Here is a 17,514-nt window from a genome sequence, read left to right as displayed (position 1 = left end):
AAAAAAAAAAAAAAAAAAAAGATGACACAATGTCACCATTGCTGAATTGTACTAAGGGGACAAGTAAGTTGAGCACTGAAAAGTGTCTGGATTTATCTCTGTGCCCGGGCACTGTGGCCTACAGGGGATGGAGATGAGTACATTGAAGATCACCTCATGTAGGCCTTTCATTATTCTATAGGTTCCACCCACCCCCTTCTCTTTCTTTCCTATTACAGACTGAATTAGAAGTTCTAATCCCTCCTCTGAGAGCAGCCTCCACTCCAGCCTCACGTTCTGGTCATTCTAGGTTTCCTTATTTGAAAGAGTGTCTTCATTTAATCTGTCCCAAATAACCTCTTATCACTATTGTACTTGCTTGACGGGTCTCAGCAGCCTGTGGTAGGTACAGGGCCCTCCTTTGGAATAATGAATGCCAGGAAAATTCTCTTACATGCATGACCCAGAACAGTGTCTGGCACATAGTAGACACACAATTACAGCCTATTAGAAGCCATGGTGGTTATTATGTATATAGGCTCCAGAATCTGACAGACCAAGGATCAAACACCAGCTCTGACAATCACTAGCTGCATGACTTTAGACGGATTAGTTAACCTCTCTGAGATGCAGTTCCCTCGTCTGCAAAGTAAGGACCATAACAAAACCTCATAATGTTATCATGAGGATTAAATGAAATAATAAATGAAGGGGTTAACATTGTGCCTGGAAGCTATTAACCACGCAAGAATTACAGCAGCAGTTTCTATTGTTGCTGTTATTACTTTTATTAGATTGTGTTGAATTCTTCTATTTTTTTTTTCCAGGAAGCACTTGGATTCCAGATTGGCAGTCTAATTTCCCCCTAAGTCTATCAGTGAGGGAGGCTCTAAATCTAAAATAACCTGGCTCCTCCCCCACGACTGCATCAGACATTCTTCTCTTTATGCTTCCCAAATAGCCTGTATGTGTCTGCAAGAAGTACAAGGAGGCCACATATTCTGACCTCCTAGAACCCCACAAGAGGAAGGCAGAATCACCAGCAGTAACTCAAGGCCTATCTATCAGACATGCTGCCTCCCTCCAGCCCTTTCACCAATCGTTCCTCCCAAAGCACCCACCACCTCTCTCCTGGGTTTGATAATTCACTGCAGTGGCCACACAGAACTCACAGATTATGGGGTTTATTAGGGAAGCACCAGGCTACAATTCGAGTTCAGGAAAAATGCTCAGTCTCTCTCCCCAGCTCACCGTCTCTCAGCCAAGTCTCTCACAGTCTCTCTCCCAGCAGTGCCTGTCCCTCCAAGTGTCTTACTCAGGAGCACGTGTCTCTTTCAGGAGCGCGTGTCTCTTTCGGCAGCACGTCTTCCTCAACCAGCAGTCAGAGGGAGTTCTGCCTCTAGGAGGCCTCCTTTTGAGCCTGGCAGAGTGGCCAAACCAACCAATCATAACAACAGAATTCTAAGCACCTGAGTGAGCCTCCCATAACATTGCATTGTGCCACGCCCAACAGAAATAACCCAGGTGGATAACATTTACAATCAGGAGCTCCTCAGTTGCTCATAGCAAATCCTGCCTTGGAGTTTACAAAGACTTACGGGTAGAAAAGCCACACTAAGTAATTTACTACACCGCAGTGTCTCTATCATTGGTCCATGCACACAGTCTTATAATTTACTTGTCCATGTGTCTGTCAATTTCATTGGACAATGAGATCCTTGAAGGACCTAGCACCAGTACAATTTGTGACACATAGCAGTTTTTTTTTTTTTTTTTTTAAGTTTATTGAAGGCACAGAAGAATGATTCCTCATGACTAAGGAAGCCTGAGCTGGGACAATAGTAGGAGCCCTGCTGGCACAGTGGTTAAGCACTTGGCTGCTAATTGAAGGGCTGGGGCTTTGAACCCACCAGCCCTTCAGTGGGGAAAGGTGAGGCAGTCTGTTTCTGTAGATTACAGTCTTGGAATCCCTATGGGGCAGTTCTGCTTTGTCCTATAGGGTCACTGTGAGTTAGAATTGACTTGATGGTAATGGGTGTGTGGGGGCAAGAGTACAATGGACTAAAAATCTTTTAAAGTTAATTACGAAGCCACACCCACAGCTATCCTTTCTTTTTATCCAGGGCCCTGCGGTATGACTCTCCCACCCCACCCAACCCAGGATTAAAAAGTGGGTTCTCCCTCGGGAAGTGCTGCTGCCTGTCAGCCTGATTCGTGTGGGTTTGCTGGGATAAGTAGAAGCTGACCATTGGCCCAGGTTCCTATGCTTGGACCCACTCAAGCCCATCCAAAGTGGGGATAGAGATTGACTTGTAAAGCTCCCCAAGGAGCCAGAGCTCTCAAAACTACATCACCAAGTAGCGACTGGGATCTTAAAACCTTGCAAGCTGCCATCTAGATGCAACAATGGGTCTCTCCTTGTCCGGAGCAAAGAAGAATGAAGAAAACCAAAGATTCGTGGAAACAATTAGTCCTAGTGACTGGTACACCATGCGATCCACAGCCTATATGACTATGAGACCAGAAGAACTAGATGGTTCCTGGCTACCACTGTCAACCACTCGGAGGGGGATCTATGTAGAAGATTCTGGACAGAGAGGGAGAACAATGTGAAACAAAACTCAAAATCATTTGGAAAAAAAAAGGGGGTGGGGAACCAGGTTTGCTGGTCTGATAGAGCCTGGTGGAACCACTGAGACTATGGCCCCTAGCTGCTCTTCAGGTCTGGAATTGAATGCACCCTGTGGTTTCCAGCCAAACAAAAGACAGGCATATGAGTTGAACATTTACCTGAGGTATACACTCCTTGGAGAGAACAATCATGGGAGAAAGAAGGGCTGTGTATGCACAGGGAGACAGCTCAGGGGGCAGGGGTGCATGGAGGGATGGACACAAGGAAGAGGTGACTGTCGGGAGGAAGTGGGAGAGGAGCTGTTGCATTGGGGTAAATCATAGTCAATGTCATGAGACAAAGTGTATGTGAACTGCTGTTTGGAAAGTGAATTTGCTCTGTAAACTTTCACCCAAATTACAATTAAAAAAACAAAACAAAACAAAAAAAACCTACATCACTAAGCCACTAAGCAGAGGCAAAAGAATGGGTTCAGCTATCTGCCTACTCATGTACCTGGGTGACTTGGGGCCTATGACTTTAAATGAGCTGCACCTTCACCTTTAGTTTTCCCAGGCAGGGACACTCTTTGGAGAACACATCTTTAAGAAACAGAGACACTGTCCTTGAGCTACTTCCACTCACTTCTCAGTCAGCCCAAACGGGAAACTTCCAAGAACATCCTCCCCCTCCAGCAGCTGCCCACCCAACTGCTTGGAGCCACTTAAAAGGGATCCTGCACAAGATGACAGCCTGCAAGTAGAGAAACCCCGGGAGTCAAGAGGCTGTGGGGCAAGCTGCTGCAACAGAAGTGGAGGAATGCCATTGAAGCTTGCTGGGGAGCTCGGGAAGTAAGGGTACTGACCAGCCCGGCAGAGCCAGCACTGACTCCATACACAGGGAAGAAACAGGACTTCACTTCCCTTCCCTTAAGTCCAGCCTTTGGCTTTCAGGACCTGCTGGGCTACAAGCCTGACCTGGGAAGGTGCCAGGGCCTCAGTATGAACTGGACCCTGCAGGGCTAGGCACGAGCAGGCTCTGTTTTATGTGCTTCGGCCATCAGGGGCTCTGTTATGGTGGAAGGGCTGACTCATCTTGCCTCTGGATAAGTGGCCAGAGAGAGAGCCATGGTTTCTTGGGAGCCTGGACCTCTTCTCCATTGGACATGAAGGTGGAGGACAGACAGAGGGAAGAATCTGATTATGCCGAGTGAAGATTTACTGGCCAAGGACTCTGGTTGGCTAGTTTGTTGGTCTCTGCTTCATATTCTCAGAGATGTTCCAAGAATTCAGGAGGGAGGATGTGTGAAGAGGATCTTTGTGGAGCTGAGATCTGAACAGTATTCCTTAAAATGGAGGGGTGGAGGGTGCTGCTCACCGCAGCAGGGGCGGGGCTTCAACAGAACTAGGAAGGCTTGAAATGTGTTCCCTGCAGTTATGGGGACACACTGATGGGAGTCAATACACTCAGAGGAATCTAAAAGCTCAGAGGCTGGGGCTCTCAGGCTGAGGCATCAGAGCAGAGAGAGGGAGAGACAGTTGTTGTGGTGCTGGTAAGAAACCAACTGATCTTTGACAGAGGGGCAAGGCCACATGAACCTTGGAGAGCAGACAAGTGACCTGTAGTAGGAATATCAGCTTGGAGTCACTTAGAAAGGATTCTGCATGAGGTGGTAGCCTGCAGGAAGAGAAACCTCAGTTAATCAAAGGCTAGGGGGTGAACCACTGGACTAGAAGTGGAGGGTTACACAGGCCACTACAAGAGGCACAGCCCCTGGAAGGGTGAATGGTGGTTGTAGGGTCTAGGAGGGACCCCTCTGAAGAATCCAGAAAGGTTGTTGAGATTCTGGGAGTTTTAAATTAGTCAGGCCCAGAGAGCTTGGAGCAGGCTTACCACCTGCTGCAGTTTCCCCTCTCTTCTGCTGTGCACCAAGCCAGGAAGGGGAGAAGACAGAAGGACGGCCCCACCATTTTTGGAAGGAAGGTGACCCAATGGCCGGACCTAGCTAGGAACAGGGAAGAAGTGTTACTTTAGAATGAATGTTGAAGTGTTGATTAATATGCTGAACTGGACACCTAATTTCTGAATTGTGACCGTGTAATTTAAAGTATACTGGAAAAGTGACGAGGACAAGGATGTGTTCACTTAGTGGCTGGGAACTGTAAGAGGCACCAATGAAACAGAGAGGTGTTTTAAACACATCCCATGAGTTCTGCTAGTTCAATGTTGCAGCTATGTTCATATCTCATTTACTGTTGAGGTGAGATTATGTAATTTACCCATCCTTGAGCTCATCAGTGATGGAACCAAAACTGGAATCCAGGGCTGTTATGACTTCAGCACCTGTGATGTAGGACAGGGGTGCACATAGGGGAGGGAGGAGTGGGCAACTACTGAAGAAGGCATCCCGGAAGAGGGCTGTAGGCTGCACCTCGAAGGCTGAGCAGGAGCTGAGTGTGGCAAGGCGAGGTGCTTGGGCAGGTCAGACAGGTCTGTGGGGCACCCTGGTTTTCCAGGCCCTGGATGGGGGTAGTGGAGAAGGCTTTTCAGGTTTGTTTCTCCCACCTACTCCAAACAACCCACCTCCGTCTTCCAGCTCCTTACACCTTCCTTCTCATCCTTCCCCCTCTGGTTTCCTAAGGAAGTGGTGGGAATGCCAAGTGTAACTGCTTCTCTTGGTCTGAGTTTTCCCCATCTAGAACTTGTAGAGTTACTGCTCATGTACGTCCCTAGTAATTTAATAACCACCACCAGCTGCTGTGGAGTCAACTGTAGCTCAGGTGTCCTGGAGTAGAGCTATGCTCCACAGGGTTTTCAATGACTGTGATCTTTCAGACAGAGATTACCAGGCCTTTCTTCTGAGGTGCTTTTGGGTAGACTGGAACCTCCAACCTTTTGGTTAGCAGCTGAGGGCATGAACCACAGGGACTCATTGCCCTGTAAATTCCCCACTTACATAATAAACAGCAGAGGCTGCCCTCCACCCACTTTATACTGCCGGCTTTTCAGGCCTAGCTGGAGTGTAAGATCCCTCTATACCTTTCTAAGCAAGAGAAAAGATCAGAGCTGGGCCTGTATTGACAAAATACTTCTGAGGAAGAACTGTGCGAACAGTGACTCCTTTTACAAATGGAGACGTAGCAGACACTCATCAGCAGGTCACTGCTAATGTGTCCTCTTCCTCCCGGAGAAGTGGCATGGCCACACCCTCCAGCCTGTCCTGCAGTGAGCTGTGGCCATGTGAGTCCTGGCCAAAGGTGTACGATCCAAGTTTGTGCACTAGTTGGGAGCACTTCACGCGTACTATCCCCCACGTTCTTCCCAATCTGCCGCAGCCTGGCGGAGAGCGGAGCTAAAAGATGGCAGGAGCCAAACCCGGCTCAGAAGCAAGCTACTTTCCGTAGCTCACTGGCCAACTCCGATTTTTGGCCATCTCCACACTATCACAAGGAGCCCTGGTGGTGCAGTGGTTCAGTGCTTGGCTGCTAACCGAAAGGCTGGCGGGAAAAGGATGAGGCAGTCTGCTTTCGTTAAGATTTACAGCCTTGGAAACCTTACGGGGCAGTTCTACTCTGTCCTATTGCATCCATGAGTCAGAATCGACTCCACGAGGATGGTACCACTAGCACAGGCTATAGCTCTAGGCATCAAAGAACAATGGGCAGAGCTACGAACCATCACACCCTTCCTGAGTGGTCTTAAGTCCATACAGAATTTGAGGCAAATGGTTTTGGTCTACATCAGAACAAAAGAACAGCTGCCGTTGAGTCTACTCTCAGAATGTCAGAACTGGCTATGCAGGTTTTCAATGGCGATGCTTTGGAACTGGATTCAGCAGGCCTTTCTTGAGGCACCTCTGGCAGCTGAGCGTATTAACCATTTGTGTCACTAAGGGGTTCCTTGTCGTTGTTGTTAGGTGCCATTGGGTCGATTTCCATCCAGAGTGACCTCAATGTGACAGAGAACTGCCCCCACGGAGTTTTCAAGGCTGTAATCTTTATGGGAACGGACCGCCAGGTCTTTTTCCCATGAAGCCACTGGGTGGTTCTGAACCTCCATCCTTTCAGTCAGCAGCTGAGCGCTTAACTGGCACACCACCATGGCTCCTGTTAGGGGCTCCTCAGTGTACATACCCCCCCCCCCCCAGAAAAACAAACCTGTTGCCCTTAAGTCGATTCTGACTTGTGGTGACCCCAGAGTAGAAATGTTACGGAGTTTTCTTGGCTGTCTTCTTTACGGAAGCAGATCACCAGGTCTTTCTTCAATGGATTGCTAGCTTGAATCACTAACCCTTAGGATAATGGTTAAGGGCAAACCATTTATGTTACCCAAAGACCCTTTTAAGTGCACACCAAAAAACCAAACTCACTGCCATCGAGTCACATCTGACTCATAGTGACCCCTCCTTGGGTTTCTGAGGCGGTATCACTACGGAAGTAGGATTGCCCAACCTTCTTTCTGAGGAGTGGCTGGTGGGTTTGAACCACCAGCCTTCTGGTTAGCAGTCAAGTGCCTTAGGCAGTATGCTACCAGACTAGAACAAGGGTAAGTTATCTAACTGGAGGGAGGAAGCACCCTTTAATTCACTTAGACCTTTCTTCGATCTCCAATTACTTTCAAGAGTTTTGAAAGATGTTGAATTTGCAAATGTTCATTTATCTATATTTTACAACTAAAAATAAGTTAATTAAAAGATCTTTGGATCTTTTACTCTAATGAACTAAGAAATTCTTCCAAAGTGTGTGGTGTGTACCTTAAGTACCACCTGAGGGGTTGCCTGCCATTTTAAAACTAAACAGCTGAGGAATCTTTAGAAAATGTTTATGATCGCAAATACTCAGCAAATTTAAATACTACTGGTTACAGGAATAGTACTTGGAGGAGACATTTTTAAGGAGGCTGCAGTCTACAACTGCTAACATTAAAGACAAACAACAATGAATTATGCAATCAAATTTTTAATAACAAAGATACTATTTTTAACATGGTCAAATATACTTGGCTAAGTCCAGATTAAAAAAAAAAAAAAAAAATGCATCGAGCCCAACAGTACAACCATACAGCTTTGTACAGAACATTCCATAGATCAACAGAAAATACATTTGGGCACAAAAATAAAAAATATTTAAAGAGAATCTCTAAGCAGCATTTTATTTCTGCAAAACAGACATATATCTTGTACGGATTAAATATCTACAAGTGCTTCTCCTTTACAAAAATACATATATTTTTAATAGACTAAGTCATTAACAATGACCTGGTAATTCTTTCACTTCAATTTGAATGATTTATAAGCTAAATCTTACAACCACAAAAAGGTTTTTATTTGTATTAAGATGTTACCACTTTTGACAAAAAGCTTAAAATATCTTATATTTTAAAAGAAAATTAGCAACGTAACTTTACAATATAGTCTATGATACTTTTCTTTACCGTGAGGGCTACTATATTAAAAACTGATGCTTGCTGTTGTGTTGACCAGATGCAGGAAAGCGGCAGTCCCTGGTACTCCCCCCACAAGCTTTTGTCTTGGACCACAGCTTCATAAGGACACTTAGGCCCCCACCCCCCTTTCTAAAAAATACAGCAAAAGAAAACTGACCCCACACAATTTTAGGCTGATCCCATTACATTTTTAATGTGCAGAACTCCTGCTTCAGTGGACTGATGGGAAGCATATGAATGAATAAGTCCATCTGGTTGCCATCTCTACACTACCCAGAAACACTTAATCTTCATTTCTGCTAGATTAGTTTCCTATTCCATGAAGCTCTATACAATGGAAGAAAACTAGATCTAGTATTTGACATACATGTGTTCACTTGAATCAGGATTTAAAGATAATTAAAATGAAAAAGCATTTCTGAAAGTCTCAGTTTTGAATCTTAGAAAAGGGGGCATAACAAGTACACACACATTTTAATGTGCATTTAAAATAATTATCTTTATGTTCAAGTTTATAACTTTAGGGAAAAAAAATGCTCAACAGTTAATTCTATTTGAAAATACAATAAGGACACCAAGCAAGCACACTATTTTTGAAAACTATGTCATACTAGAAGAAAATCACTTTTCGATTACTGGAAAATGCCATTGCTTTAAGAAAAACAAAACTATATAAATACCCTGTAATGTATATTTAAGTACATTTTGATGACTTTTCTATCTGATGTTTTCCATCAAAATACTAGGAACCTAGGTATATCAGGTAAATACAGAGATAGTTGGTTATTTTGTGCTTCAAAAGAGTTTCTCTACAGTGTATCTAATGTTTTTCCATTTTTCATAAACCAGACCTAGCAAACACTATGTTCCTATTGTTCCCCAAACTATAGGTACACATACCTTAAAACAATGACAAACAGCATTTCAAGTTTTTGTGTTTCTAATGCAGAATACCAAAGTTAAAGGAAACTAATTCATTTTTGAAATCCTACAACCAGCCAACATCTTACTGGTATAAAGCTTAGCCCACTGGAATATTCCTTAATGATAAATCAGAGTATGGTAAAGGGTATGCACCCATTTTATTCTATCCAGGAAGGTTTACCTAGTGATCTGATTATCAGAAAGATTCTGAATTTTACCTTTCAGGTGGCCCACAGCATGGACCCCCAAGGAGAGGGGTAGAAGGAGAGCGAGTCACTCCCTCTTGACATATATGCTCTTGCTCTGTGACTCACTTCGCAAAATTTGGTTTTATGGATAAATTATAATAACAATAAAGTAATGGCTGAGAAACAAGACAAAGAGTTGCTTTTGAAGGAAAAAATAAAACAACAGGCCCTTATGAAAATTTTTCTTTTAAATAGGGGAAAAGCACTTGTGTAAGTCCAATAGAATGCACTATGGTCTATACAAGTAAGCATGTCAACACTTTTACCAAAGCCTTTCTTTAATACAATTTTTCATATAGCTAAGAACCCAAGAACAAAATAAGGGTCATTTTAGTTTACACCGCCTCTATGGAATAAAAAGTTTCTCAAATTAAAACTGAAAATCTTGATTTCAATTTTCTTTTCAAGATCTCTTTCTCTCACTTCTCATCTAGAGGGAGTCTGTTTGTTGTGTTGATCTCTTTCTCAGTGTTGAGATTTCCCAAGATCTGTCAGATGCTGCTGAAATACACTGAACAATACATTTGGAAAGGAAGTATGCTCTGCTTATTGCCAGAAAATTCTGCATTTGACTGATCTCACCAAGAAAATTCAGTTTAAAGTCTTTCTTTGGTGAGTATTTTAGCAATCAATCAAGGTTATTGCCTAGCTACATAGTGAGTTTTCCAACCTCTAAGCTGTTACAACCATTTCTCCGACATGGTTAATAATTAACAGTAAAATGTCTTTGGTGATATCTATTTTCTTACGTAAATCTTTCAGAAAGATTAATTTATGAGTGTCCATTTAGATACGAAACCATTCATAAGAGATAGGTACAGATAACTAAAGATGTATGTAGTAAATCTGTAACAGAAATGCACTTTAGTTATGAGGCACTTTCTCTTTAAATATTTTCAATAAAGCTAAACAGTTCAAAATACTATATAACATAGTTCTTCCTTAAAAAAATCAGCCTAAATTTGGGTTACACTTGAATGGGTAATATGAAGGAACAAATGTACTACATTTATAAAATGGGGCATTTAGTGTGGGATAGATTTTCAATGAATAAAGAAATAACATACTTTTTAAATGCAGTCAAAAGACATTGCCCAAGTTACTTACTTCCACCCCAGACTGAATGAATAAATGTTACCTTTTATTTTTCATACTTCTTAATACTTCCTAAAAGCTTCTTATTCATTTAGAGAAAGGCCCTATTCTTATTTCCCTATAAACTGGTGTGATTTTCTTCAATTAAAGTGATGTCTATAAACCACAGGCATTCTTTATATCCACGGTTCCCTGACCCTTCTACATCTATGATTTCTAAAAGGCAGATAAAAACAGATTACAAAATTGTTTACAGAAGACAAGCTCTTTCAGTTTATTGCCAAGAAACAACAGATTAAAGAAAAAAATGAGTTTCATTTATTCTCCAACTTTACAGACTCAAATGGTTTTTCCTGTGGGTTATTTATATAAAGAATCTGTCTTCTTAAGCACCCTCAATTTATAAAGTTAACCACAAAAGTTGCCTGTACACTTTTTCTATACTTAGTTTCCTACAAATTCTACAAGCTGACTTAGGGGAAAATTCATGGGGATTCAGTGGATTATTAGACATGAAAATAGTTCATAGCAGTAGAAAGTCATAGCTAAGAAACACCAGAAGAGGTCACTTGAAGCAGCCCAGCAGTTCTAATAGTGACATGGAATTACTCAGGACACTTATAACTGTGTACCTTTCCCCAAATGACAACTGATGCTCTTCTCTGTGTGGTTTCCACATGTTTTGGCACATATTCCATTCATTTCAATTAAAACTCTAACATCAATTTTTCCTTGGAAAAATATTGAAACTACAGATGATTGGGCAATAGGACACATTTAAAAAACTAATGTATACAAAACTCATTTAAGGCTGTAAGTTTTGGCTGGGAACTCAAAAACATCAAATTCTCATTTGTAGTCAATTCGTTTTGAGTTGATTAACTTTAAGATGTAAAACACTCTTTAATCACTGACCTACATGTGACAAATTTATAATAAAACATTAAGTATCCTAGGAATGTCAGGGAAGAGGATGTCACATAACAAAATATTTTCTGTAACTAGATAGTATCTTCAGTTTTTGGTTGAGTGTAAAGGTCTGTTCCAACCATTTAAAGAGATTTTTTTAAATCTGCCTTTAAAAGTCTACTTGTGAGCCCTTTCAAGAACAAACACAGTCGGACAAAGTTCAGAAAGTATTGCCATAACCTTTTTTCACAAAATTCAGAACAGAAGAAATCTTTAATATAGACTTTTTCAGTTGGGAAAAAAAAAAAAGATATAATGATAAGATAATTAGGAAGTTTTGGCCTTTTACATTACGAAATGCATCAAGATTTTAGCTGCATTGGTATGTGTTTCTTAGAGCTGTACAATGCTTTATTTTTAAGGAGCATTTTGATATTCAGAAGGCATTAATTTGTGATCCATTTTACTCAAAAAATGTAGCACATCTACCACAGTATAAAAACTATGTGTGCAACACAAAGATTGTGCTCATGTCAGATTTCTAAAACAATTACTCTCCCTAACTTTCAAGATATTTTCCTAAGTTTCAGAGGTTAACTTGTTTGTTTCAAAGCAATTAAAACTTAATTTCAGATATTTGAAAACACTTGCAAATTTTAAGAGGTTTACTTTCTTTGACTTGCAGACAAGTCTCAAAATGAATGGAAGACTTAACAAAACTGCAAAATCAAGGATATCATAGATCTGACCTTAATGAATGTGTATGCAAAACAATAATCCTGTTTTCCTTCCATTACTATAGGATCTAACATGAAGTATCCTCAAACCCTTGGTTCTGGTTAGCATTTTCATCTATTATACTGCATTGACTCTATTTTACGCATATGGTTTGGAAATATGACAGGTAACTAACAGTTTTAATCCACCATTGCTTTGAGATTTGTGAAATCCATAAAACAGCTAATGTTCTCTGCTCTAAAAATCCTAATATTTAAAATCATCACAACCTTCCTCAGGCCACAATGACACACACCTAAGGCCAACTTAAAAAGTGAAACAATGTCCTCATTAAATGACAGCAACAATGTGATGATGCGTACATAAAATGGGCTGTACAACGGAGTTTCATGAAGCAGCACCCGCTTGTCATAAGGCATCATGAAAGAAGATTAACCTTACTCACACATTAATTTTATTAGAAGTAAATGTGATCAGCTGCCAACAGTTCATATATATGATTGTGAATCTCACTTCAGTTCTCCAAAAAGTCACATACATTTTCGATCCGGAGGGTGAGTGTGCCTTCCTTGTGCAATTGGTGGACGAACACACACAGACAGATAAAATGTCTCCAATTACGACGTGCTCTAATGTTAAAGAATAATTGGAATTCTTTGCAAAAGGATTTGCACACTCAAGGGTGAACTATTTTGTACACAAAAAAAGCTTACCAAGAACAAGACAGTGGCTCAAAAACCACTTTTCTAAATATATTTCCCATACAAAATAATTTCAAGATATTAGTTTCTTGTACAGTACTCTATTTAAACAAGAATTAATAAAATAGTTAAGTATGTGAAAACTGCAACACCACGAAGATTGAGCCATTTTACTAGTGTAATCAAACAGTAGAACAATCTTGGTACAGGCAAGCAAAATATTCTGAAGGGTGAATCAGGGCCACACACCTAACTGATTTCAACTATGGGTTGCACACTGTGAGACAGCACAGATACCTTATGCAGACAGTTCAGTAGCAGAATGGCACTTGGTTTGCTCTTAATAGAAACAACATAGATGCAACTGACAATTTAGAGACAGACAGTGGCCTTATTTGCATGCTGGAAATGTGGTTGTGTCCCTCTAGTCCACACACTGTTCACTGTGCAATCTGTCGATGAGTAAACGAAGAGTGCAGGATTCCTCTCAGTGGGATCAGGCCCCTTGGCCTAACCGAAATCAATCCTTGGTCGGTACTGCAACACCATGGGGTATGACTATAAAATAAAAACAGATGATGAGTAAGACCATGTTGACATGGAAAACAATACAGTTTATATAAAAAAGATTTTAAACATTTGGGGTTATAATTTACAGTACTTCCTGGTACTACTGATTATGACTGTTAAGACTGCAATTAACATTAAAACTTTCTTTTTTTAAATTGCCTTTAGTTTTCTAGAATTACTCAAACTTTCCATAATATGCAGCAGAGTCAAACCCAAAGGCCTGTGCCACCATACAGGTTCCATACGGGAACTGAAGGAGGACACCACTTAGGGAGAGGCGGGGCCACGTACTGCGCATGCACGGGCTGGGCTCCACCAGAGCTGCTTCCGTGAGAGCATTCTCAGCTACAGCCACAGACTTCTGCTACGAATACAGGAAAACTAAGGTCGTTTTCACAAATCACATTTTTTAAAAAAATAAGTTTGATACTTTTTTCTTTTTAGCATTTATAATTTATTTCAGTGGTTCTTTAAAAAGAAGTTGAAAAACAAGCAGCTTATTGTGACATGAGACATTTAGGTCACTGGCTCCTTTCAATAGTCAGTTGATAGTGCTAAATATTGGAATTTATTATATAACTGAAAGGTTCATATTATCCTTCACCTTGCTCTGACAATGTAAGAAAGGGATCATATTATCTGGCTACCACACTTTCAGAGAAAACCACTTCCTGCCAGGTAAAAGGCGCATGCCACATGCCTGGCTACCTCTGCAGTCTTTTCACTCTACCCGCACCTTTTTACCCTCTGCGTTACCATATTCAAGCAGAACCAAAACGTTACGAAGTCAATAGGGGTCTGGAGAACCAATGGTTTTCCTTTTCTTAAAGCTCCAGATTCCCCTTTTCAAAATGAAATTTGGGGAGTTACTTTTACCAAATTGATAACGAATCTGAGATTCACCAAGGCTTCCCTTTCATCTTAGTGCAGGTGAATGTGAAAGACTAGTACAGAGAATGTGCATTTTTTCACAGATGGAAGGATAGAGCACGATTCTATAAATGACCGTCTCAGCACTTCTCAGAGCTCTGTCATGTACTGAGATGACTCAGTGCTGGAGTTTCTTTTCTACTCAGCTCAGGAGCGACTGGTGAGTAGGAATGACTACACCCTGAGGCTTACCATCCCAGCGCAAGGAGAAGAGCAGACGCTACCACCTGTTTTCTAAGGGCTGGAATCAGTCTCAGTCGCTTAGGGCTTCTGGGGTCCAAAACTGTTTTTTTTTTTTTTTTTTTTAAATTTTAAACTTCACTCTGTTCCCTCTGTCTCGGATTATCTGGGAACAAGGCACACATCAAATCTCCCTGAGTATCCTTGAAGCTCAGCCAGATTTGGAGCCTACTAACCTAGATACCTTATCCTAACTTTACTAAGTCTCGTTCTACCCTATTGTAACACCCATTTTGTCCTTTATTATCTTTCTAGCTTTACTTTCCATTGCTAATTGTTCAGTCTGCATGTTTTCTGCAAATAACCAAGTCACTCCTATAAAAGTACCTTCATAACATACAAAAATATCCGTCAATAATTCTTTCAGGGATGAAGGAAGAAAAGGAAGTAAAACAGCTTGGCTAACATTACAATTTAATTAGGAATTTTCTCAGTTTTTGCTGAAAAATGTTTTGCTCTCTCCACCCAGTAACCATTTGTGTTTGTTCTATGGCAATATATGAGGCTGAATAATTTTATTGAAATTTGTTGCAAAACTGGGAATTATTAAGATATACTTTAAATTCTATCATATTTTTACACAAATAACATGCACCCTCTTTGTTTGCTTGCCGACTGTGCTGCCCACCAGGTATTTTTGTAAATGTAACACTACGTGAATATTTTTTTTACAGTGCTTACTTAGGGTGAGGGGCTTCGACTCCATGGCAGTGGATATGGTTTTGGTTTTAGGGGAGGGGAGCGCAAACAAATGTGGAAGCAAGTGTTATTTGCATAAAAATACTGAAAATACAGTATTCATGTTTCTGTGCTTTCTGAAGTAAAATGGCATCATCATTACTCCAGTGAAATATGGCACACTGCCACCTCTCAGTATTAAGAGACTGCTCTGAAGGGACCCCCATTTCAGAGCTGCCAGTTCTGTCTCATCATGGAACAAAAACCAAAGCAGACATTTCAAGTATAAAAATCTTATAAAATGACTTTGATTGATATATTTTTTTTCTCTTCTTAAAAAGTAATTTATTTTTAAAAGTAAACTCTTTTTGTTGTAGAAGATTGGGAAAATATTTAAAAAAGCACCAAGAAAAAAGAAGAATTAAATCTCACCATCTAAAAATAATCACAACAGTCATTTTAGTGAATATCCTTCTATTCTTCTCCATGCATATATTTTTTTTTCAAAATTGAAATTATGCTAAACATATAATTTTGTCCACTTGAAAATTTCTCCTTTTGTTGTACATTTGAGTGTATTCTAGCTTTTTTTTCCTATTAAAAATTAATCCTGGCCCAGTGACCTATTTTTTTATCCTCGGGACAAGCTCCTAGAGGTGTTACTGCTGGTTTAAACAGCATATACATTTATTTAAAACACTTTTTGATACAGGCTGTCACATTAGCTTTAAAGAAATCGGTTCAATTTTTACATTTCAAAAGAAATGACTGCCAGTCTCTCCTGAGCACTGTCTTCTTCCCTCTTAACCTGGCAATTTAATATGTGTAAAACGGCATTTTTTTTCTCATTTGTTTGGTTTCTAAAATAAGTCAATCATTTTATATGTTTATATGTTTTATGGGAGCTTTGGTAGCATAGTGGCTAAGGCACTTGCCTGCTAACCAGACGGCTGGCGGTTCAAACCCACCAGCCACTCCTCGGAAGGAAGGTTGGGCAATCCTACTTCCGTAGTGATACTGCCTCGGAAACCCAAGGAGGGGTTGCTATGAGTCGGGTTTGACTCGACGGCACATAACAACAACAATATGTTTTATATGTTTATGCGTTCTTCTTTTATGACTTGCCTGATCATTAACCTTTGGTCATTTTTCTATGCAAAGTTATGTTTTTTCTTACAGATTTGTTTGAATTCTTTATGTATTAAGGACATTAAACTGTTCTCTCTCATATCTTGCAAATGCTTCCTTGGCTATGTTGTTTTTGTCATGTACTTTTCAACATTAGTCAACTCCATCTACCCTTAATTTTCCCTTCTTTCACAAGCATAATGAGAAAGGTAATCCTGACTCTGAGACCAGATATTCAACTATATTTTCTTCTGTATCTTTTATAATGGCATTGTTTTTTGTTTGGTCTTGATTTTGATTCCTCAGAGATTTATACTGGTGCACCATGTAAGTTAAGGAATGAAGTCCCCAGCCCCCCAATAGTCTCATACTTAACTGAAAACAAGCCCTATATGATTTATACCCCAACTCCATTTACATCTGAGTTTACCTACTAACCACCACCCTGTATTCTACACTACAGCTCTACTGCCCACCCCCTTGCAATCCTCCAAGACACTAGAAGAGGTGGCTCCTCACCTTACATTATGCTCCCTTGGCCTGGAGTGCTCCACCCTAGATATTCACACAGCTATTTCTCTCATTTCCTTTTGATCAAAATCACTATCTCAAACAGGCCTTCCTTTGGCCATCTTATAGAAAATACTCTATTGATCCGCTTTAGTTTTTCTTCTACTATACGATATGTATAAAAAAAAAAACCTAACCAAATGCATTGCCGTCGAGTCGGATCAGACTCACAGCAACCCCTCCTTGGGTTTCGGAGGTAGCATCACTACGAAAGTATATTGCCCAACCTTTCTTCTGAGGAGTGGCTGATGGGTGTGAAGCACCAGCCTTCTGGTTAGCAATCAAATGCCTTAGACTCTACACCACCAGATCTCCTTAATATACTATACATTTTATTAATTTTTCATCTGTTACTTTTATTAGGCTGTAAGCTCCATGAGGGAATGGATTTTTTCCATTTTTAATTCTGTACTCCTAGGACCAAGAAAGGAGCTCTAGTGGTGTAGCAGGTAGGGCATTTGGCTGCTAACCAGATCAGCGGTTCAAAACCACCAGCTGCTCCACGGGAGGAAGATGAGGCAATCTACTTCTGCAAAGATTTACAGCCTTGGAAACCCAACGGAAGTTGCTAGGAGTTGGAATCGACTTGATAGCAGTGGGTTTTTTTGGTAGAGCCTAGAATTAAACGGTTCTGAGGATGGCAATTCTGAGGAAACTGTGAGGATGGTGCAAGACCGGCAGGGTTTCATTCTGTTGTACACAGGTTGGCACTGACTTGACGGCACCTTAATGACAACAGAAGAGTGTC

General features: G+C 40.8%; 1 protein-coding gene across 1 annotated transcript in view; it reads right to left on the bottom strand.

Moving 5' to 3' along the window:
- Positions 1-13,160: 13,160 nt before the first annotated feature.
- Positions 13,161-17,514, bottom strand: part of PCGF5 (polycomb group ring finger 5) — a 67,066-nt gene continuing 62,712 nt past the window's right edge. Inside the window, exon 9 of the mRNA XM_007951252.2 lies at positions 13,161-13,208. Within this exon, the coding sequence (XP_007949443.1) occupies positions 13,161-13,208 (48 nt within the window). The remainder of the gene's footprint in view (positions 13,209-17,514) is intronic.

This window comes from Orycteropus afer, unplaced genomic scaffold (assembly GCF_000298275.1).
Source record: "Orycteropus afer afer isolate SDZICR_OR568_19922 unplaced genomic scaffold, OryAfe1.0 scaffold00293, whole genome shotgun sequence".
NCBI classification, from domain to species: domain Eukaryota; kingdom Metazoa; phylum Chordata; class Mammalia; order Tubulidentata; family Orycteropodidae; genus Orycteropus; species Orycteropus afer.
This window is presented reverse-complemented; position numbering and strand designations above follow the sequence as displayed.